Source organism: Bos grunniens, chromosome 29 (genome assembly GCF_055505025.1).
Source record: "Bos grunniens cultivar Pamir isolate PY7600 chromosome 29, Bosgru_T2T1.0, whole genome shotgun sequence".
Classification (NCBI taxonomy): Eukaryota; Metazoa; Chordata; class Mammalia; order Artiodactyla; family Bovidae; genus Bos; species Bos grunniens.
Genome location: NC_141193.1, coordinates 22,956,154 through 22,979,611, shown reverse-complemented (window position 1 = coordinate 22,979,611; position 23,458 = coordinate 22,956,154). Strand labels below are relative to the sequence as shown.

General features: G+C 40.1%; 2 protein-coding genes across 38 annotated transcripts in view; one reads left to right on the top strand and one right to left on the bottom strand.

Annotated features, from left to right (window-relative positions):
- Positions 1–1,948, bottom strand: part of SIAE (sialic acid acetylesterase) — a 37,781-nt gene extending 35,833 nt beyond the window's left edge. For 26 of the 34 annotated variants that reach the window (XR_015157334.1, XR_015157337.1, XR_015157341.1 and 23 more), the window contains exon 1: positions 1,825–1,948. Coding sequence is in view for 8 of the 34 variants with exons in the window: in XM_086382988.1 (XP_086239114.1) it covers positions 1,825–1,891 (67 nt within the window). In the remaining 26 variants the exon portion in view is untranslated. The remainder of the gene's footprint in view (positions 1–1,824) is intronic. The other 8 variants (XM_086383008.1, XM_086383003.1, XM_086383014.1 and 5 more) reach the window with 1 other exon arrangement.
- Positions 1,931–16,199, top strand: SPA17 (sperm autoantigenic protein 17). Of its 4 annotated transcripts, XM_086383019.1 has the most exons (5): positions 2,128–2,153; positions 3,257–3,437; positions 9,230–9,300; positions 12,179–12,253; positions 15,889–16,199. In XM_086383019.1, exons 2-5 carry the CDS (start codon positions 3,284–3,286, stop codon positions 16,030–16,032), a joined length of 444 nt encoding a protein of 147 aa, XP_086239145.1. In that variant the 5' UTR covers positions 2,128–2,153; positions 3,257–3,283; the 3' UTR covers positions 16,033–16,199. The 4 variants fall into 4 exon arrangements, with proteins under 4 accessions (XP_086239144.1, XP_086239146.1, XP_086239145.1 ...); XM_086383018.1 differs by lacking the exon at positions 3,257–3,437 and having other exon boundaries at positions 1,931–2,153; XM_086383021.1 differs by lacking the exon at positions 12,179–12,253.
- The last annotated feature ends 7,259 nt before the right edge of the window (positions 16,200–23,458 follow it).

Genomic DNA, 23,458 nt, shown 5'->3' with positions numbered 1-23,458 from the left:
ACTACTGAAGTGACTTAGCATGCACTATGTGCCAGGCACAATTTTAAGCACTGAGGATACAACAGGGAAAGAAGTTGGGGGCGGGAGGGAGGCAGACAAAATTCCTTGCCAGCAGGAAGCTTACATTCTACTGGGGAGCTTAACTGTGGCAGGCAGAGAACTAGACACATGACAGATGTTAAACTTCTTCGGCCCCAAATCACACAGGTAGTTCAGGACAGGACAAGAACTCAAGCCACCTGATTCCAAGATCACTGCAATCACTACTCTGCCACAGTTGGATACTGGTGGTAAAGCAAAGAAAAGTCACATTCCTTGTCGTTATAAAGCTCACATTCCAAGGTGACAACAGTAGACAGTGGTACATTACCAAGGAATGGAGCAATGGACAAAACAGAAGGAGAAAGGTGGTGCGACTGGTCATTGTTTTTGTCAACTACAAGACATTTAACATTTGAATTTTTTTGTTTTAGGTCTTCAATTTTTTCTTCATTTTGGTGTCAGAGTAGAAAAACAGGAATTAGTGTTCTGGGATGTTAAAAGTAGTCATTAAAAGTAGACTGACAACATGAGGGCAGTGGTTACTTCTGGTGAAGAACTAGTAGCTCCCTTGGGGAGGAATATTCTTGGAGTCTCAATAAAACTGCAACAGTCTAGCTCTTAAATTGTGTGTAAAACCCTTGGGTGTTCATTTTATTGCTTCACTGCTACATATATTCATGTACATTTCAAATATTACATGATGAACATGGGAAGAGAGGGAATGATTTGAAGAAGTCCGGATATGCAACCAAATACCAAGGAAAGAAAATCTAGAGCATCAATGAATAAAAAATAAAGACATTGTTAATTAAGGTTATGTAACAATATGACCCAAAGGCAAAGATAAATAAAATACTGATGTTAAAGTTAACAGCCTTTAACATAAAAACTAATAATGGCCCTCTTTTTCTTCTCCCCACTTCATATACTGGACTCAAAAGTCACTGTGGGGATGAATCAGGAAACGATACAGAGTGCTAGTTTATGCCTTTGTTAAACCCCGAAAACCACTTATGAGCTGCAGTTTGTCTTCATCTATGTACTCTGCGGATTCATACACAGAGCAAGAGTCCCTTCACTGCACGCAGTCTGTTCTCCCACTTAAACTTTCTTTCTGTGACCCAGCGTCCAGCCCGGGGTCAAATGACACGATATGACCAGGACAATAGTCAAAATGAGTCATCCTCCTACCCAAAAAAACGGCTATTATCCCACTATCAATGCCCGCGAGCAGGAATCAAAGCTGAGTCTTAAATACTCCGGGCTGGTTGAGAGGGCTGTCTGTCTTAGCCATCATCACCACTTAAACTAGTAAAAGTTAATTCCCCCAAGGAATCCAGCCCGGGGCAAACCTTCCCCAACGGTACCACTGAGGGGGCAGCACTGAAACGTTCTGGATGACTCAGTCACCCGTTTCCAAATATTATCTAACTAGCTTCGCCCCCTCCCCTTCGAGTGTCCCCGCAGTTCTTTCAAGACCCTGAGCGCATCGGTCTGGGCACACCTAGGCCTCCCCTCCTGAGATAAACCCAATGCTCTCGCTGCCCCACGCGAGGCGTCATAAGGGCGGTGGAAGGGAGTGAAGGAAGCAAACGGGCCGGGGTTCCGGCCCAGCAGACACCTGCAACCTAGGCCTGGGCCGTAGAACCCGGTTCCTGCCCGGGGATCCTTTCCCGACCTAGAGAAGCAGGCGCCCGGACCGGTCCTGCGGAGGACGCGGAATCTCGGAGTCCTCGCAGGCCGACGGATGGGCAGGGTTAGGGCCGAGCGCGGCCGCCTCACCTGCACTTACGTGGGCCTGCAGGAATAACCGTAGCACCAGACCCAAGACAAATTCCGACGCAATCATGTTGGCAAGAAGCCGTCCCCGCCGCGCAGGCCTCGGGGCATGGACGCCAGCGAGGGCGGGGCCGTGGGGCGGGGCGGAAAAGCTCTGACTCCGCCCTTCCCAGGCCAGAAGTCCGCGAAGCTGTCCGCGGCCGCCGGGGGGCCCGTGCCTCTCTTCGGCCACCGTAGTGGAATGAGGGAGCGGGGACGGGGGAGGAAACGGTTTCCCGGCAACGAGAAAAAACAACCGGAACCATCGACTCCAGCTCTAAGAGAACGGAGAGGTGAGGCGGTTTACCCCATTTCCTCTTCGAAATAGAGACCTCGCCTTTTCCCTTAGTCTCTGGTATTTTCTCAGGATCCCCTCCCGCAATCTGGGAAGCCGAGGACAGGCTGGGAACCCAGTAGTCCATTTTGCGAGTCTGAAATCCCAGATCTCGACGACCCGCCCCCCAGTAGACCTGTGGTCCCTCTCCGACCGCCCTCCACTCCCCGTATCGGTCCAGGGTTTCTTCCTCTCACAACCAATGATTCAATGCTTCACCTCCTGTTCCGTCAAAAAAAAAAAAGAAGAAGAAGAAGAAGGAGAAGAAAGTCCACAGATTCGGCCTCATTAAGCTTTCTAGACCCCCACCGAGACCCCTACCACGACTTCCGGGCTTATTCGGCAGTGACGCTGTCACAAACAGGCCAGGTCCCTGAGTGTTGTTTGCAGACTCAGTAGCCCAACCCGCTGCTTAGCATCTATCCTTATCTTGGCCCTTGTATGCTAAGAGAGAAAACAAAACAAACAAACAAACAAAAAAGTAAGAATCCCAACCCTTTTGAGGCTGGAATTGCTATGTCGTGACTTTGCCCCCAGCTCTCTCGCCCCACTGCCTCTTCCACAAATACAGAGAGGCTTCGACGAGGCGCCCTAGGTCATACTTCAGAAGTGGAAGCCAGGGGAACGACTTAAGTCCGAAACACATTCATTCGACAAGCTAGAGTAGTTTCAATGACTTACGTTTTTTTTTTTTTTAACACCTTAAACAGGGTTTTTTTCCGGCAATTTAAGATGAATTTTTAGCAATCAGTCTCTAAATTACTGTGGGATAGGAAAAATTACCCTTTTAAAGGGAGAGAGGAGAAAGTACTTAGTATCATAGTGAAAATCTGTGATTTTTGTAATTTTTTAAAAATGATTTCACCTGTTAAATATTTTTAATGTTCTAATAATGGAAAATTTCAAAACTCTTTGGAAGAAATTGACGGACTTGGATTGTACTGGGGGGAAAGGATTGAAGTCCAGAAATTTGGGGTCTCAGAAATAATTTGTGGTCTTAGTTGTGATTATCTGAGTGAAATGAGACAAATTTAAAGACAGAACTCTTTCATGCATCTCTAGGTACAGTAGACAGTTCCTCCCAAAGAGATGTCGATTCCGTTTTCCAACACCCACTACCGAATTCCACAAGGATTTGGAAATCTTCTTGAAGGGCTCACACGCGAGATTCTGAGGGAGCAACCGGACAATATACCAGCTTTTGCCGCAGCATATTTTGAGAATCTTCTAGAGAAAAGAGAAAGTAAGCTTTATAAAAATAGGCTTTAAAAAAAAGAGAGAGCGACTAAACGTTTGATTATGGTGAGACTTGTTTAAGACCAGCGTCATTCCACAGAAATCCTTTATGAGGCAGGGAGCTTTCAAATAAGAGTTTGTTATTTGAAACAGCCTTTGGGGGCTTCCCAAGTGGCACTAGCGGTAAAGTACCCAACTTTATACAGTAATACAGGAGAGTTAAAAGACACGGGTTCGATCCCTGAGTTAGGAAGATCCCCCGGAAGAGGGCATGGCAACCCACTCTAGTAGTACCGCATGGACAAAGGAACCTGGCAGGCTATACAGTCCATGGGGTTGCAAAGAGTCTGACACAACTGGAGTGGCTTAGAACACACACGGGTGCCTTGAATCACATTATTTCACATTATTGAAGGTTACCAGTTTATCACCCAGACCTGCTTTGTATTTCTCATGGACAGGTGGGGTGGAAGGGGAGCTCTGGAGAACACCCAGCCTAGCTCTTTTCCTGAATACTGTGCCTATGCCTCCCAGGCAGTTGACTGTCTCTTCTTCCCGGGAGGAGGGTTTGTGGTTTTCTTTATATTTTGACTCTCCTCTAACTTGAAAGTATTAAGTGTTGTAAAAAAAAAAATGTTATACTCCTTAGATTAAATAAGTTGGTATTCGCAGGGGTGTATGAAACTGTTCCTCAATAATACAGAGAAAAACTGCTTTGAAAAGTGAACTTCCAGCTTGGGAAAGTAATTTATATTCTTTTTCTGTATTTCCAAGGTCCCATACTGTCCAAAGACTAAGATTCATGCTAACTCTTTGGCTGAGAGCCAAAACAGAGTTTCTTCACTTCCATAAATAAAATTTCCAAATTCTCAGCTATTAAGTTTCTACTAAAAACGCTGACTAGAACAACCATTTTGTTTAAGCTATTGTCATTACTTTTGATAACAGTATTCCAACAGAGTAGTAAAGGTGCCCGTGGTGTGGCTCAAAGGCAAAGACTCCTCCTGCTTATGCGGGAGACACTGGTTCCTGCATCAAGAAGATCACCTGGAGAAGGAGATGGCTCCCACTCCAGTATTATTGCCTGGGAAATCCTTTGGACAGAGGAGTCTGGCAGGCTACAGTTCATGGGGTCGCAGAGAGACACAGCTTAGTGACTAAACAACAACAAGAAACAAATAGTCACAAGCAAATAAACATTCCATTTTAATCATTTTACAGAGGGAGGAAAGCTACCTGAGGCTTGAACTGAAACAACCCATACACACTACATAGCTCCACCTCCTTCTCCTCTTTGCTCTACCTTAACCAAGCTCAGAATCTCTGCCAATTTTCTGAATTGCTGGTCTTTTCCATTTCCGGTCAGTGTGAATATTTGTTACCCAATTTGAAACTTAAATGCCACTAAAAAAACTATTAAGAGAAATCCTTTAGAGTAAGAGGTAAATTGCAGTGAACATTAATTTTATTATTATAACATTAATTTTACAAACTCATGACTAAAAAGTCTTTTTGTTTATTTGATTTTAGACCTCAGAAACATCCCATTACAAAACCATGTGAGTCATTTGTTGCCAGATCATGATAATTAAAGTAACTGGTGATTCAGATTAATGCTCTCAGAATACAAACTTTCTAACTAATAAAAAATGGGTAAAACTATTTTGAAAAATGTAAGTACCACACCCATTTCCACTCATATAAATGAGGTGATACAAGGATCAGAAGTTAGCCTTTCCAAAAAGACAAAAAAGAGTCCTCTAGCCTAGTCTCTCACAGAGTGCAAGAATTCCCTTGCCAGCATTCCTCATAGGTAATTACTCATCTTAATCTTGAAGATTTTTTTGTGACAGGAAATGTTTTAGTATATGACATAAAGTGATATCAAACCTCTAGGGAAAAGGTGGGCTTTTATCAAATGATCTTGAGATAAAGATGTTAAAAGATTAAATTGGATCTATTTCTTATATCATATACCAGGATAAAGTTTCAAATTGATCAGAGATTTAAATATTTTTAAAAATGAAACCATACAAATACTGGAAGAAAGCATGAATTAATTTCTCTGTAACATAAAAGAGGAAAAATTTTTGCTAGCTAAGTTACTATACTTTAAAAATCCAAAAGCAATTAAAGAAAATATTGATAAAATTGGCAACATAGAAATAGATTTTTACTTTTACAAAAATCACCACATGGGAAAGAAAACTACAAATGACAGAAAAAAAATTTGCAAACTCTATTACAGTGGGTTAATAAATGTAGTGAATAAAAAGTATGTCAAAATCATGAGAAGAAAACAACAACCTTATAATAAAAATGGGCAAGTGATGTGAGCAGTTTGCACAAAAATAAGTGTAAATGACTCACCCTCAACATATGAAAATGTATTCAAAATAACCAATGATAACAGAATAACAGAAGCCCAAACCAAAACTAGAATGAAGTTCCACCACCCACCAACAGGACTCCATTCATCAAGTTGACAAAAAGCCAAAAGTGTGCCAGTTTATTATAGGCAACACTAGAGAGGAAATAAGCACTCACATACATTGCTGGAGGAGATGCAAAATGATAACAACCCCAAGAAGGGGACTTAGCAATATCTACCAAATTACATCTATTTTTACCTTTGACCTGTATTTTATTCACTTTTCATTGTATTGTTACTTGAGGAAGCAACCCAAATATTCATCATAGGGGATTTTTTAAAATAAACTTGAGTAAGTCTACACTACTGATAAATGTGCAGCTATTAAAAAACAAGCAAAAATGAAATGAGGAAGATTTCTATGATGCTATAGAGTGATCTTCAGGGCATATTAAGTGAAAAAAGTAAGATAGAAGAAAACATGTTTAGTATGTACCAATTATCTAACAGAGGTATTGATATGAATACATAACTGTTCACTTATATTTTTAAATGGAGAATAAATCTTTCTAAAAATTATTTTTTACCCCTAGCAGGAGAAGGAAGAGTGGCGGGAATAGCATAGAAGCTAGACTTCTCTGACTGTATCTTAAATCAAATCATGTATGTTTAACATAGTTATCAAAACAGAATTAAAATTGTTCAGCAATTTCTAAGTTTAGAAGCAAAATGAAATAAATGAACCTAACTAGTATTAAATGGGTAACATGACCACAGAAAAAAGGATTATTTCACGTTACTTTATAACCCAGTGCTTTGTGCATTCCTGATGGATATAGCCTAAAAACAAAATGATGTTAAAAAAATATATTTAATTGTTTTCATCTATCACTGTTAATAATATTACAGTGTAGTTATTTCAAAGTTTTTATACATTGTAGGACATAGCAAATAATTAACTATCCTATTGGTATTAGGAATAGGATTTTTAGTGTAAGAAAAAGTACATACAAATATAAAAATGAAAGAAGTTAATAAACTCCCATAATTCTAAATTTGAATTGAAAAGTGTCAGTGTGATTTCATGGTGTATTTTCTCTTTAAAAAAAGACAATATTATTTTCTAGCTCTATACACTTTTTTAAAGGCCTCAAAACAATGACCAGCCCAGTATCAGTGAGCCCTTTGTCCCTAGATTGTGGCTTCTAACTACAGTTTTCCAAAAACCAGGGCTTCCTGGAGAACTAAGCAATCCCGTGAACTGACCAGAAAGTATGCAAGATTAGCCTCATCACCTTGTTGTACCGGCAAGTAAGAAAGCTATCAAAGGTTATTAGAGTTGTTTCCATAGGACTCAGGAACATCTGAACACCTGAATAAGCTCATACTGCCCAATTTGGGACAATTAGAACATCAGTAAGATGAATAACAGAGAAGGCAATGGCACCCCACTCCAGTACTTTTGCCGGGAAAATCCCGTGGACAGAGGAGCCTGGTGGGCCGCAGTCCATGGGGTCACTAGGAGTCGGACACGACTGAGCGACTTCCCTTTCACTTTTCACTTTCCTGCATTGGAGAAGGAAATGGCAACCCACTCCAGTGTTCTTGCCTGGAGAATCCCAGGGACGGGGGAGCCTGGTAGGCTGCCGTCTATGGGATCGCACAGAGTCAGACACGACTGAAGCGACTTAACAGCAGCAGTAGCAGCAGCAAGATGAATAAATGCAGGGGATTGAAATTCATTCCATTTCTTAAATGTTCATTAGTTCATAATTATTTACTGGAAAGCAAAACAAACAACAACAAGAAACTCCGTGAGATATCCTAAGGAACTTACTTATTAATCTAAAAATTGGTAAATAGTCGAACCTCTAACCTGCCTTTACTGTAAGAACTGTATTTCAGAGTAACCAAATAGGTAAAGTATTTTTTGTTGCATACTCCAGAAATAGAGAAGTAATAATCAAATTGAACACTGCCATTTTGCAATCCCTAAAGAAATTATCTAAGCGAGTCATCAACGGGCCCATAAAAACTGAAAAAGAGAAACAACCAGATATATATTTCCTAACAGAATTATACCATGCTACCTATAAAGTATTCTTGGAAAAAAAAATCAAACCTGAATCAGATCAAACCTGTAGATCTAGCTGGAAATATACAGGAAGTTCAAAGGCAGAGGAACTTGTTAAAAAATTATAATGGGAATGGAATTAGAAATATCCAAACTGTGGAAAACTCCAAAGGAAAAATGACTTAATTTCCTCAATAAATAAATGGGAAGGAAAAAATGTGGGGTGGGACACAGGGAAGTTTCAATTAAAAGGGATTTAAAAGACACTGCAAAAGGTTGTGTGTTTGGATCCTGATTTGAACAGATCAACAGTAAAAATAAATAAATAAAAATACACTAGATAATGGAGCTTCCTAGGTCGCTCAGTAGAAGATGCAAGAGATAATGGGTTTGATCCCTGGGTCGGGAAGATGCCCTAGAGTGGGAAGTGGCAACCCACTACAGTAGCTTTGGCTGGAAAATTCGCTGGACAGAGGAGACTGACGGGCCACAATCAGTGGGGTTGCAAAGAGTGGGACACGACTGAGCAGCTGAGCACAAGCAATACTAGATAATGGGAGGAATTTGGATATTTGATGGTATTAAGGAATTATTGCTATTATTTTTAGGCATGATAATGGCATTATGGCTTTATATCTCAGAGATGCATGCTGATGCAAGTATTTATAGATGAAGTAATAAGATGCTTGGGATTGGCTTGAAAATAATCAGAAGAAAGGGCAGGAAAATGAATGTGAAGTTACAAATAAAATAAGATCAATCATGAGCTTGTAATTATTGAATCTGAGTAATGTGCACTTGGAAATTTGTTATATTATTCTCTCTACTTTCTAAGCCTGAAATACTTCATAATGAAAAGTTAAAGAAAAATTCTATTTAAATATAAATACTTCTGTCTACCTGACTACATAATATGCCTACTTTTTTTTAAGAAAAAACTTCTCCCCTCTTTCATTTCTCCAAATTTCCTCACTATTCACCATTTATTTTTATACATTTTTCTTATGTTTACTAATACATAATAAGTTTCTATAAGTATATAGTAATACATTTCTATACTGATATTTAAGTATTGGCATTTGTTCTCTACCACTCCCATTTTATTGTAACTTCTATGAAAGCATCAAGTAGGTTTTTTAACTGCTTTTCTAAATATCCTCAAGGGTTCATCTGGTGTTTAATTCATCATCATCACTGGTTATATCCACAGCACTAGGCTCTGTACAATGTCAATAAAATTTTCAAGGGTAAATAAAGGACCTATAATTTCAAAAAGAAAGCATTTTATGTTACTAGTCTGCATTTACTTTAATGAACTTCAAACTAAGTCTGGAATTATATTTTTATTATTTAGAAACCAACTTTGATCCAGCAGAATGGGGGGCTAAGGTTGATGACCGCTTCTATAACAACCATGCATTCAAGGTATGGTCCCGATAAGCTTTTGGATTTGGTTAATACTTCTCTCTGTCTCCAATACAGACATCCTTGGGATTGCCCATAATCATGAATATTGTGAAAGGCATTACAAATATCTTATGAAATCTTTTTAATTGTGCTATTCTTTCTGGAAATAAATTCTTTTCTAAGGTATCTGAATCGTGTACCATACTTAGCTTAAATTTGCAGATGATCCAAAAAAAAAAATTTACAGATGATCAACAGGAAAAATGTACTTGAAAGAGATAGAATGATTACTTTCAGTTATTGTGCAAATGTTATTGAGTATCACAGTGCTTATCAATAGCAGCTGTGCAATAAACAGTGGTTGAATTAATGAACGCTATTTCATAAAATAAAATAAAACACATAAAATAAAACAATTATTCATTATTGTTGATATCTTACAAAAGACTGATTAGAATTAAAGATGGTCTAGAGCCTTCCAAAGCCTTTGACTGTGTGGATCACAATAAACTGTGGAAAATTCATCAAGAGATGGGAATACCAGACCAGCTGATCTGCCTCTTGAGAAATTTGTATGCAGGTCAGGAAGCAACAATTAGAACTGGACATGGAACAACAGACTGGTTCCAAATAGGAAAAGGAGTTCGTCAAGGCTGTATATTGTCACCCTGTTTATTTAACTTATATGCAGAATACATCATGAGAAACGCTGGACTGGAAGAAACACAAGCTGGAATCAAGATTGCCGGGAGAAATATCAATCACCTCAGATATGCAGATGACACCACCCTTATGGCAGAAAGTGAAGAGGAACTCAAAAGCCTCCCGATGAAAGTGAAAGTGGAGAGTGAAAAAGTTGGCTTAAAGCTCAACATTCAGAAAACAAAGATCATGGCATCCGGTCCCACCACTTCATGGGAAATAGATGGGGAAACAGTGTCAGACTTTGTTTTTCTGGGCTCCAAAATCACTACAGATGGTGACTGCAGCCATGAAATTAAAAGACGCTTACTCCTTGGAAGGAAGGTTATGACCAACCTAGATAGCATATTCAAAAGCAGAGACATTACTTTGCCAACAAAGGTTCGTCTGTCTAGTCAAGGCTATGGTTTTTCCTGTGGTCATGTATGGATGTGAGAGTTGGACTGTGAAGAAAGCTGAGCACCGAAGAATTGATGCTTTTGAACTGTGGTGTTGGAGAAGACTCTTGAGAGTCCCTTGGACTGCAAGGATATCCAACCAGTCCATTCTGAAGGAGATCAGCCCTGGGATTTCTTTGGAAGGAATGATGGTAAAGCTGAAACTCCAGTACTTTGGCCACCTCATGTGAAGAGTTGACTCATTGGAAAAGACCCTGATGCTGGGAGGGATTGGGGGCAGGAGGAGAAGGGGACGACAGAGGATGAGATGGCTGGATGGCATCACCAACTCGATGGACGTGAGTCTGAGTGAACTCCGGGAGTTGGTGATGGACAGGGAGGCCTGGCGTGCTGCGATTCATGGGGTCGCAAAGAGTCGGACACGACTGAGCGACTGATCTGATCTGAGAGCCTTCTCTATTAAGCCAATCTATTCAGTCTGAACCTGTCTTCTTCTCAGTAGCATTCTCAGAACCAGTCTTTCTCAACCGAGGCTCCTCGAGATAATTATGCCCTAAGCCTAAGGCATCCATTGCATGTCAGGAATCAATGTCTCTCCTTTGTATCTAGACTGATTATGTTTATGTACCATCCTTGGGAAAATTGAGAAAATAATCACTTAAAGCATTCTATGTTCTGTGACTCCAATGAGGAACACTGGTTGAAAAAGGCCATGTGTGATCCAGCGTCTTTGGCACCAACTTGGAACTTGGTGGAAATTCAGGCTCTACCCCAGGTCTACCAAATCAGAAGTTAAATTTTAACAAGATCCACATAACTTGTAGATACGCCAGAACCTGGATGTAGTCTGAGAAACACTACTTTAGACAACTGTGATAATACATTAGCCATGAAGCATCATCAGGTACTAGAATTAGTAAGCAAAGGTCAAATTTTGATAATGTTACAGAGTAGATTTGGGGGATTTTCTGGGCAAATCGCACTGAGACTTATTCTGTGAGTTCAAAAGTGAAGTTCCATCCATTTGTGCCTGCCAGACACAGAGGTGTTCTTTTTTTTCCATCTAACTAGATTTTCTGTGTTCCTGTTTTATTGAAAGCAAAGGAATAATGTTGAAAATTTTTAAATCTTAAGTCACATAGCAATTTTAGAGTATTTTTTCTTCTCTTGAATTCTAAAGGCTTTATTTGATTAGCTTATAAGTCCTTAAATTTATGTTTTATGAATTAAAGAAGCTCTTCCCATAGTTTGTGAATTAACAATGCTCCTCTTCTGGAGGAAGATTTCGGTAACCATGTCAAGATAGAACTGGTTTCCTTTTTTTCTATTTAAATCCTTCCCCACAGCAAAACTTACTTCTTTGACTTAGTTTTTAATTTACAAACTTCATTAAAAAGTCTACTTGGCTTCACATTATGGAACAAAATAGGATTTATTTCATTCCTATTTGAGGAACTGTTGGCATCTCTTTTTTATTCTTTGTTCAAGGTTCATTACAGTATCATATGAAGTTTTAGTATAAGACAATGGCTTGGTTTCAATATAAAACAATATTACACACATTCCAAAAGCAGAAGGTCAAACTTTTTTTAACTAGTTCCTTGGTCTTTAATATTTGTTTTGCTATTCCCTTGAGAGTTTTCTTTTTCTATCCAACCGGCTTTCCTTGTTTAAAAATATGTATTTAATTTCTAGTACTTATCAATAATTTAATCTTTAATCACCTTTAAAGAGTTTGATCCAAGACTTTATTGTTTTGGAAACATTACCTATTTGGACCTCTCCCCTCTCTCCAGGAGCAAGAATCACCTGAAAAACATGAGCCTGGAAAAGAAAATTCTCAGACATCTGTGAAAGAGAAGACAGCCTTAGTAAGTTATATTTTCCATGTACTGTTGAGTTCCTACAAAAAAAAAATGACTTAATGAGAAACCTGTATGCAGGTCAGGAAGCAACAGTTAGAACTGGACATGGAACAACAGACTGGTTCCAAATAGGAAAAGGAGTACATCAAGGCTGTATATTGTCACCCTGCTTATTTAACGTATATGCAGAGTACATCATGAGAAACACTGGGCTGGATGAAGCAGAAGCTGGGATCAAGATTCCCGGGAGAAATATCAATAACCTCAAATATGCAGATGACACCACCCTTATGGCAGAAAGTGAAGAAGAACTAAAGAGACTCTTGATGAAAGTGAAAGAGGAGTGAAAAAGTTGGCTTAAAGCTCAACATTCAGAAAACGAAGATCATGGCATCTGGTCCAATCACTTAATGGCAAATAGATGGGGAGACAGTGGAAACAGTGGCAGACTATTTTTCTGGGCTCCAAAATCACTGCACATGGTGATTGCAGCCATGAAATTAAAAGACGCTTGCTCCTTGAAAGGAAATTTATGACCAACCTAGACAGCATATTAAAAAGCAGAGACTTACTTTGTCAACAAAGATCGGTCTAATCAAGGCTATCGTTTTTCCAGTGGTCATGTATGGATGTGAGAGTTGGACTGTGAAGAAAGCTGAGCACCGAAGAATTGATGCTTTTGAACTGTGGTGTTGGAGAAGACTCTTGAGAGTCCCTTGGACTGCAAGGAGATCCAACCCGTCCATTCTAAAGGAGATCAGTCCTGGGTGTCCATTGGAAGGACTGATGTTGAAGCTGAAAGTCCAATACTTTAGTCACCTGATGCAGAGAGCTGACTCATTTGAAAAGACCCTGATGCTGGGAAAGATTGAGGGCAGGAGGAGAAGGGACAACAGGATAAGATGGTTGGATGGCATCACCAACTCAATGGACATGGGTTTGGGTGGACTCCGGGAGTTGGTGATGAACAGGGAGGCCTGGGGTGCTGCAATTCATGGGGTCGCAAAGAGTCAGACATGACTGAGTGACTGAACTGAACTGAACTGAAAATAATGATTTTGCTTTCTAGATAACTAGCAACAGTGATGTACTAACTGCTGGATCATTTTTAGCCCTGCCTCTTATAAAGAAAACTATTCTTCCCCTTATAAAGAAAATCTTATTTTCCAAGATTGTCAACAGATGGGAAAAGTCTCCCGAAGGAGAAGAACAGACCGAATTCACAGTCTCAGCCTTGATCCTTCAGATTCCTCTTCGACTCGGGGAACTTTTCACTAATCAAGGCTGTCCCCACCACACAGTTGCAAAGGTTCAGACATAACAAAGGAAATTTGTTATGGGGAAATTATTCTCATGGGGAATTACTTATTACAGTCAAATTAAATGGCTTCACTCAGTGAGTCCTACTCATCTTCCATGAATTTCACTCTACAGAATTCTGCCTGATGGCCTACATCCAAGCAATGGTGGGTTAGGCTCTGTCCACCCTCAAAATGCTTATATTCAGTGGTGTGCTAAAGCTAGCTGTTAAGAGACAGTTGTGCACATATCTACACCACCCCAAATATCACTTTGATATTTGAAATCAGCTATAGTGGGAGTATTAAGATCATCATAAATACTACAGATCAGGACTGTTTTTTTTGAAGAGCCAGTTGTTAAACATTTACTATAAACATATCACTGCCTATATGCTTCATTGTCCAGATCCAAGAGGACCAAGCCTAGTGAGAAGAACTCACTGTCTACAGTGTTAAAGGCCAGACTTCTGAATTTCTTTTCACATATTAATGTCCCAGTTAATTACCCAATAATTGACACCCAGAATGGGCATCCCCCTCCCCAGAGGGGTGAGAGTTTTCCTTATAACCTTTATAATTTATTTCAGTGCAACTCCATCTGCTTAACACGAGCACAAGATACACTGGGAGGTCAGGAAATAAGGGAGGGAGTATCCTTTCCTTACATCTCTAATTAGATGCTCTTACAGAGATTTTTTGACTTTGAATTTTGGTCCCATTGATTTCTAACTTCAGCATAATTCTTTTGCCCATGTTAGGGTATCATCTCAGAGAATTTTATACCAATCTGTTTGCATTTTAATAAATTTCAAGAGCTGGATTTGCCTGTTTGTCGTCGGGGGAGAAGGGGTTTAAATTAGCCCAAAGGTCCATTAGTAGGAAAATGAGTAAATTAATCAAAGTACATTAATGCAATGGAATACAATGGTGCCATTAAAAAGTGGGCAGAATTATGTAGTGAATAACATAGAAAAAGAGAGGCAAGATTCATTGTCACGTGGAAAAAGTAGTTGCAGAACATTGTGATTAGCATGATCTCATTTCTTTAAATAAAAAGGCAAATATATACCCATATGATTACATTTGATATATAGAGAAATTTTATAAGGTTATATTTACTTCACCTATAATAACAGTTACGTCTTAGGTATAGAACTTTGTAAAACAGAGAAAACCTTCACTACCATTGTATTTAAGTTTTTAAATATATATGTATCACTTTTAAAATTTTAAAAATATATTAAAAGCTGTATGTCTATTGACCTGTACACTGAAGATGTGTGCATTTCACTATCTGTAAATTATACCTGTTTTTTTTAAAGAAGGAGACTATATGTAAAAATTCAACTGCTGCTGCTGCTGCTAAGTCGCTTCAGTCATGTCCAACTCTGTGCGACCCCATAGACGGCAGCCCACCAGGCTCCCCCGTCCCTGGGATTCTCCAGGCAAGAACACTGGAGTGGGTTGCCATTTCCTTCTCCAATGCATGAAAGTGAAAAGTGAAAAGTGAAGTCGCTCAGTCATGTCCGACTCTTAGCGAGCCCATGGACTGCAGCCCACCAGGCTCCTCCGTCCATGGGATTTTCCAGGCAAGAGTACTGGAGTGGGGTGCCATTGCCTTCTCCAAAAAATTCAACTAATCATGTTAAAACTGATTTTGTCACATTAAATAGATTCCTCTGTGGCATTTCATTTTAAATATATGGTTCTGATTAGCTAATCATTGAGAATTTACTTTAATCCATCTTGTGTAATCACCATTCTTTTGAACAGCACACTTACTATTCTTGGCATTTTTACCCTGCTTCAAGGATTCTGAGTTATTTCCCCCACCAAAAAATGTTAAATAAGAAGCTGTTAAATAGGAGCTATTTCAGGAGGGAAGAAATTGACAGCAATCTTTTACTGCAGAGACACATCAAAAATTGACAAAACAAAATGCCTACTATTTTGGCGTTCACTATTTGGTACCCCTATGGGCTTCCCTGGTGGCTCAGCAGTAAAGAATTTGCCTGCCATTGCAGGAGACAAGGGTTCAGTCCCTAAGTTGGGAAGATCCCCTGGAGAAGGAAATGGCAACCCACGCCAGTATTCTTGCCTAGGAAATCCCATGGACAGAGGAGCCTGGAGGGCTATAGTCCCTGGGGTCGCAAAGAGTCGGACATGACTTAGTGACTAAACAACAGGGACAGCGTTTGGTACATATACAATATGATGCTATGGAAGCAACCCATCTCAACGGTTACATCCCTAAATTGATTAAATTTAGGCATTTATTTTTATGGCATCAAAATATGGGGGATGTTTAAAAGTCTCTTACTTGTTCTCCTTTCCGGGAAGGAATCTCCTGAAGAAGACAAGGACATGGAAGAGAATGCTGCTCTCAAAATCCAGGCAGCCTTCCGGGGACACTTAGCCAGAGAGGAGGTAAAGAAAATGAAATCGAGTGATCTTGAAGAAGAGAAAACAGAGGAAAACGAGTGAGGAGACTGGCTTTACCCCCACAGAAAACAAGAAAAAAATCCAAATCCATCAACCTTGTTGTGATTGTCTTTTTTTCTTAGTGAGATTTGATGTCATGAAATAACATTTGTTGCTGTTGTGAAAAATCTGTCGTGAGCATTTGTTTAATAAACATGCCATTGAACACATGCCTCTTGAAGATTTCTCTGATATCATGAGTCTTATTTATACTTCTCCCAAGTGTGTGTCTAGAGGCCCTTGGATTTAGAGTTACAAAGCTGGATTTAGAGTGTCTGGCCTAACCATTATCTAATGAATAAATATTCTCTATCACATCCCTGAAAAATAATCCTTTGTCTCTTGTTTCACTCCCAGTAGTAGAGAATTTCACTGCCTTTCTAGAATGGTCCATTTAGTTTTTGAGTAACTCAAATTTATTAGAAAAATAAACTGAGTCAAAACCCTGTCTCCCTGGAAGTTTCACTCATTGCTTTTCATTTATCGTGCATGCAGACCATCTTTTATTGAAAAAAATGTATTGAGCACAATTCATGGGCTAGGACTTAGTAGTAAACATCTGCTCGTGCAGCTGGCGGTTTGTTGTTTTTTTTTTTTCCTTTTGTCTTGCTTTGCAGAACTGCACAGAACTAGACTAATGTATAATATTTGCAAAAAAACAAAACTTTTCATAACGTCATAGATGCTCTGTTCTTTAGCTAAAATTTCCCAAGTTTCTTTAAATTGTAAATGATAATACATGTTTCACAAACTCAGGAGCCCATGCCTTTTATTTTTCAGTGAACCACTCAGGCTCTCAGGGCCTTATTTTCGGAAAGTTTAGTTTTCCTTTTTTGAGACTTCCCCACCCTTGAATATCAAAAAGACTGCAGGGTTCATGGCTTAGGCCAAAACTTGCAGTTGCCTTCCCAGAATAAAACGGAGAGAAAATGGAGTCTTATCTTTTAATTGGTGCTGTTGCCATCTACCAGCAGACTAAGGTAATGTTCTGCCTGATTTAAGAGACAAAGACTTTTTCCCTAGTGAATATATAACAGGGTAAAATAAGATGCCAGTTAACTTTTTCAATAACTCTATTATACACGGGAAGTGATTAAAACTGTGTCTTCCATGTAGTCAGTGTACACGCAGACACACACACACGCATACACAGACACATCTAGGGATGGTAATATTTTTGGTGAAGGAGGAAAAGAAAAATGGTGGCAGTGTTAGGACAAGGCATATGAATTAACTTTATTAGCATGTGTTTGATTTTCTTCTTATCTCTCTGGCTGCTCCTTTTCAATCTCTGCTGCTAATTCGTCAACACCTCAGCCACCAAATACAAAATGCCCCCGGCCTTAGTCCTTGGACCTCCTTTCAAGAGATCACACTTACTTGTGGATCCCGTCCAGTCTTGGCTTTATTTTATTTTTTTTTTTAGTATATTATTTACTTATTTCTGGCTGCATCAGGTTTTAGGTGTGGCACAGGAGTCCTCGTTTACAATCTGTCAGCAAAATCTGTAGACTCTATGGCTAAAATTACCCGCCATCTAACCACTTCTGTTGTTGCCACCCTGGTTCTAGTTCCCATCATGTCTCTCATGACGCATCACAGTTCCCTCTATCTTGGTCATTGACACACTAATGCTGTACAACCCACTCCAAATTCAATGATTTCAAACATTTTTTCTCATGCTCAGTCGTGTCCAACTCTTTGTGACCCCATGGACTATAGCCTGTCAGGCTCCTCTGTCCATGGGATTCTCCAAGTAAGAATACTGGAGTGGGTTGCCATGCCCTCCTCCAGGGGATCTTCCCAACCCAGGGATGGAACCCATGTCTCTTACATCTCCTGCACTGGCAGGCAGATTCTTTACCTCTAGAACCACCTGGGAAGCGAGCTGGGCTGGCTGGGCTGGACTTTAGGCTCAAGAGCAAGCTCAGGTCTGCTGTAAGCTAAGGCTTTGTGGGTTGGCTGTGGAAGGTCTGCTTCCAGCTGTGAGCCCAAGAGTCATCTGCAGTCCCTTTGTTTCACGTCTCCTATTCAGAGCCTAGGCTGAAAACACTACCTGGGGCATGTTCTTCTCATGGTGGTCACAGAAGCACAAGCAGGAAAAACCAACAGAGGAGAATATTCCAGGCTTTCGCTCATAACACTCCCGTGGAGTAAGAGGTCACCTGGCTGAATTTCAAGGCAGTTTGAAGTCCCTTACAGGAAATAGAGTAATACTGTCAGGGGAAAGGAATAGTGGGTGCTGGACAGCAAACAATACCCTTCACAATATTTGAATCCACAGGGCTTCTCACTACGCTTGTACTGCCTATCTGTCACAAGCAAAGGCTGGGGAAGTATCGAGAAAAAAAGGAAATAGTTAAAACAGTGAATGAGAGCTTAACAAACACAGACCTGCAGGGATTTAAATCGCCTGCCACAGAAATTGCAATCTGAACGGGTGTTCCTTGGAGCTGTCCGATGCAGACAGGGGAACCTCCCAAAAGAAAGAGCTTTGGATTCTAGGAGAAGATGAAGATCATGTGAGAGAGAAAAAGCAAACTGTTTTTTTAAAACACACGCAAAATGTTGTTCTGTGGGAGGCTGCATGTGAGTCTGTGAACATTCATTTTTCATAAAACGTTCATATTAACGTTTCATATGAACACTATCTAGAGAAAAAGAGTCTTCTGTCAAGATCATCAGTCCGTCCTTTTCAGTAAATGTAAGTCCAATATCATCTGGAGGGACATGTTCTCTGTTGTCCTGTGTACAGAGCTCGATCAGTGTTTCTATGAGTGAGAAATGAGGCCCAGATTAAGAATCTGATTGTTGCTATGATTCTGTGCCTAAACAGGTATCATTCTTTTTTTTTTAAGTCAGATTAGATTTTCTATAACAAAATGTGTTTGCCTTTTCATACAGTTATTCTAGTCCAAGATACTTTAACTTTTTAAATTTTTAAATTAAAAAAAAAATTTTGGCCCTGCCATGGCATGCAGGATCTTAGTTCCCAAACCAGGGATTGAGTTCGTGCCCCCTGTAGTCGAAGCTTATAGTTAACCATTAGATCTCCAGGGAATTTCCCAGAACACTTTAGTTTAAAATAATCTTCATTTTAAAGTGCTGCATTTAAAAAAATATTTTAGAACATGCATCAGTGTCACAATTTGCTAATTAAACAACATTTCTTTCAATGTTTAATAATTTTCCACACAGTAATATCATTCACTTTTGTCATTTTTCTAAAGCAAAATAAATACTTACTTCCCTAATTTCTCAATAAAATCCACCCAATCATTCCTCTCTGTACCTCAAAACAACTTGACTTTGAGTTTCGTAACATTTGAAAACATTTCAGCGGGTACTATATTTTCTTCAAACTGTGGATTCTCTCCTGTGAAATTTTCCCATGATCTTATTTTATGGGAAGGAGGAGAGGCCATACAGGAGCTAGCTACTAATTTTCCACATGCAGCTCTCTTGACATGAGGATATTTCTAAAGAGCAGTTTACAAACAGGACAAGAACTTTCACTCTTCATTTTTAATCCTATTTTTCCCATCTGTCTCTAAGGAGCATATAATCATGACCCAATTTGTATCAATTTATGATGTTGATAAACATTTCAAATCTGAAGTACTTTAGACAAATATAGCTACTGGGATTGACAGTTATTTATGCCCGTGAGGCTCTCAGAAGAGACTTAACATGGAAAATACAATATTTCACAATGTGAAATTATTTTCATGAATGAACCGTGCTTGGAAGTAACCAGTCTCTGTTGTGTGGAGCAAAAAAAAGCAAATGCCTGCCAGGTGGTGTCATAGTAACTAAAATCTGGACAGCCACCATACTCATTACCACACACCTTGGCAAAGGATGTCAACACTCCAAAACCAAGAGATCACCAGAGGGAGTATATCAACACTACCCGAAGGGGCTTATATATAAGGAAAAGGCGTCAACATTGGCCATCATTCTCTCCCTGAAGGCTCCTGTCTCAGAGGATTCTGACCAAGAATGAAGGCATTTTATTCCATTGAAATGATATTACTAAGAAGTAGAGCTCAGGGCTTCCCTGGTGGTTCAGTGGTAAAAGATCTGCCTGCAAATGAAGGAGACACAGGTTCAATTCCTGGTCCAGGAGAATCTCACATGCAGTGAAGCAACGAAGCCAAAGATCCACAACTATTGAACCTGCGCTCTAGAGACTGGGAGCTGCACCTACTGAAGCCTGTGTGCCCTACAGCCTGTGTGCTGCAATAAAAGAAGCCACCCCAATGAGAAGCCCACACACCGCAAGAAAGAGTAGCCCCCACTCACTGCAACTAGAAAAAAGCCCACGGAGCAATGAAAACCAAGCACAGCCAAAAATATACAAATAAAAATTATTTTTTAAAAAAGTAGGGCTCAGTTTGATAACTCAGGCATTAAACCAATTTTGGAATCTATCAGAAAACTTGCTTTTGAGACAATAGAATGCTTGCCTGGAGACCTAACAATAAGGTAAACAATCTTGATGGTGAGTTTAGATTGCTTGCTTTTAGATTACTTCGCTAACTTAAGCCTTCAGCAGTAAGTACAAGCTACTTCAGTCCAGGTTACACTCTCCCTCAAGGCAGCTTGTGTCTACTGACTAGTCACCGCAGTGGTACAAGGGCTTGGCCTTTTGCCTCAAAATGAGGCAACCCTGTAGGGCCATCCCAGCTCTCAGTCACAGTATTGACTGAGCTTGTATTGCAATTTTATCACAGTCCTATCCAGTCCTGCGTCCCTACCATCCTAACAGATATCAGTCCTGAATGTTCAGTTCAGTTCAGTCGCTCAGTCTTGTCCGACTCTGCGACCGCATAAATTGCAGCACGCCAGGCCTCCCTGTCCATCACCAACTCCCGGAGTTCACTCAGACTCACGTCCATTGAGTCAGTGATGCCATCCAGCCATCTCATCCTCTGTCGTCCCCTTCTCCTCCTGCCCCCAATCCCTCCCAGCATCAGAGTCTTTTCCAATGAGTCAACTCTTTGCATGAGGTGGCCAAAGTACTAGAGTTTCAGCTTTAGCATCAGTCCTTCCAAAGAACACCCAGGACTGATCTCCTTCAGAATGGACTGGTTGGATCTCCTTGCAGTCCAAGGGACTCTCAAGAGTCTTCTCCAACACCACAGTTCAAAAGCATCAATTCTTCGGTGCTCAGCCTTCTTCACAGTCCAACTCTCACATCCATACATGATCACAGGAAAAACCATAGCCTTGTTGTACCTTTGTTGGCAAAGTAATGTCTCTGCTTTTTAATAAGCTGTCTAGGTTGGTCATAACTTTCCTTCCAAGGACTAAGCGTCTTTGAATTTCATGGCTGAATTCACCATCTGCAGTAATTTTGGAGCCCAAAAAAATAAAGTCTGACACTGTTTCCACTGTTTCCCCATCTGTTTGCCATGAAGTGATGGGACTGGATGCCATGATCTTTGTTTTCTGAATGTTGAGCTTTAAGCCAACTTTTTCACTCTCCTCTTTCACTTTCATCAAGAGGCTTTTTAGTTCCTCTTCACTTTCTGCCATAAGGGTGGTGTCATCTGCACCACCCTTATGAGGTTATTGATATTTCCCCGGCAATCTTGATTCCAGCTTGTGTTTCTTCCAGTCCAGCGTTTCTCATGATGTACTCTGCATATAAGTTAAATAAGCAGGGTGACAATATACAGCCTTGATGTACTCCTTTTCCTATTTGGAACCAGTCTGTTGTTCCATGTCCAGTTCTAACTGTTGCTTCCTGACCTGCATACAGATTTCTCAAGAGGCAGGTCAGGTGGTCTGGTATTCCCATCTCTTGAAGAATTTCCCACAGTTTATTGTGATCCACACAGTCAAAGGCTTTGGCATAGTCAATAAAGCAGAAATAGATGTTTTTCTGGAACTCTCTTGCTTTTTCCATGATCCAGCGGATGTTGGCAATTTGATCTCTGGTTCCTCTGCCTTTTCTAAAACCAGCTTGAACATCAGGAAGTTCATGGTTCATGTATTGCAGAAGCCTGGCTTGGAGAATTTTGAGCATTACTTTACTACCGTGTGAGATGAGTGCAATTGTGCGATAGTTTGAGCACTCTTTGGCATAGCCTTTCTTTGGGATTGGAATGAAAACTGACCTTTTCCAGTCCTGTGGCCACTGCTGAGTTTTCCAAATTTGCTGCCATATTGAGTGAAGCACTTTCACAGCATCATCTTTCAGGATTTGAAATAGCTCAACTGGAATTCCATCACCTCCACTAGCTTTGTTCATAGTGATGCTTTCTAAGGCCCATTTGACTTCACATTCCAGGATGTCTGGCTCTAGGTGAGTGATCACACCATCGTGATTATCTGGGTCGTGAAGCTCTTTTTTGTACAGTTCTTCTGTGTATTCTTGCCACCTCTTCTTAATATCTTCTGCTTCTATTAGGTCCATACCATTTCTGTCCTTTATCGAGCCCATCTTTACATGAAATGTTCCCTTGGTATCTCTAATTTTCTTGAAGAGATCTCTAGTCTTTCCCATTCTGTTGTTTTCCTCTATTTCTTTGCATTGATCGCTGAGGAAGGCTTTCTTATCTCTTCTTGCTATTCTTTGGAACTCTGCATTCAGATGTTTATATCTTTCCTTTTCTCCCTTGCTTTTCGCTTCTCTTCTCTTCTCTTCAGAGCTATTTGTAAGGCCTCCCCAGACAGCCATTTTGCTTTTTTGCATTTCTTTTCCATGGGAATGGTCTTGATCCCTGTCTCCTGTACAGTGTCAGGAACCTCTGTCCATAGTTCATCAGGCACTCTTATCAGATCTAGGCCCTTAAATCTATTTCTTCACTTCCACTGTATAATCATAGGGGATTTGATTTAGGTCATACCTGAATGGTCTAGTGGTTTTCCCTACTTTCTTCAATTTCAGTCTGAATTTGGTAATAAGGAGTTCATGATCTGAGCCACAATCAGCTCCTGGTCTTGTTTTTGTTGACTGTATAGAGCGTCTCCATCTTTGGCTGCAAAGAATATAATCAATCTGATTTCGGTGTTGACCATCTGGTGATGTCCATGTGTAGAGTCTTCTCTTGTGTTGTTGGAAGAGGGTGTTTGCTATGACCAGTGCGTTTTCTTGGCAAAACTCTATTAGTTTAGTAAATTCTATAAGTTTAGTTAGTATTAATACCTCATACCAGTGGAATCATGTAGCATTTTTCCTTCTGTGATTGCCTTATTTCACTTCCCATAATGTCCTCCAGATTTACCCATGCTGTTGCAAATTTCCTTCTGAAAATCCTGAGGCTGAATAATATTCCATTGTATGTATGCACCAGTTTCTCTATTCATCCGTCTTTCCTCTTTCTATTGCAATGGAAGAGCTAATGGTGACGGCTTACCTTTAATTGACAATTGAATATTAAAGTGGGAAAGAGTAGCAAAGGTCGCTCAGCTGTCACTT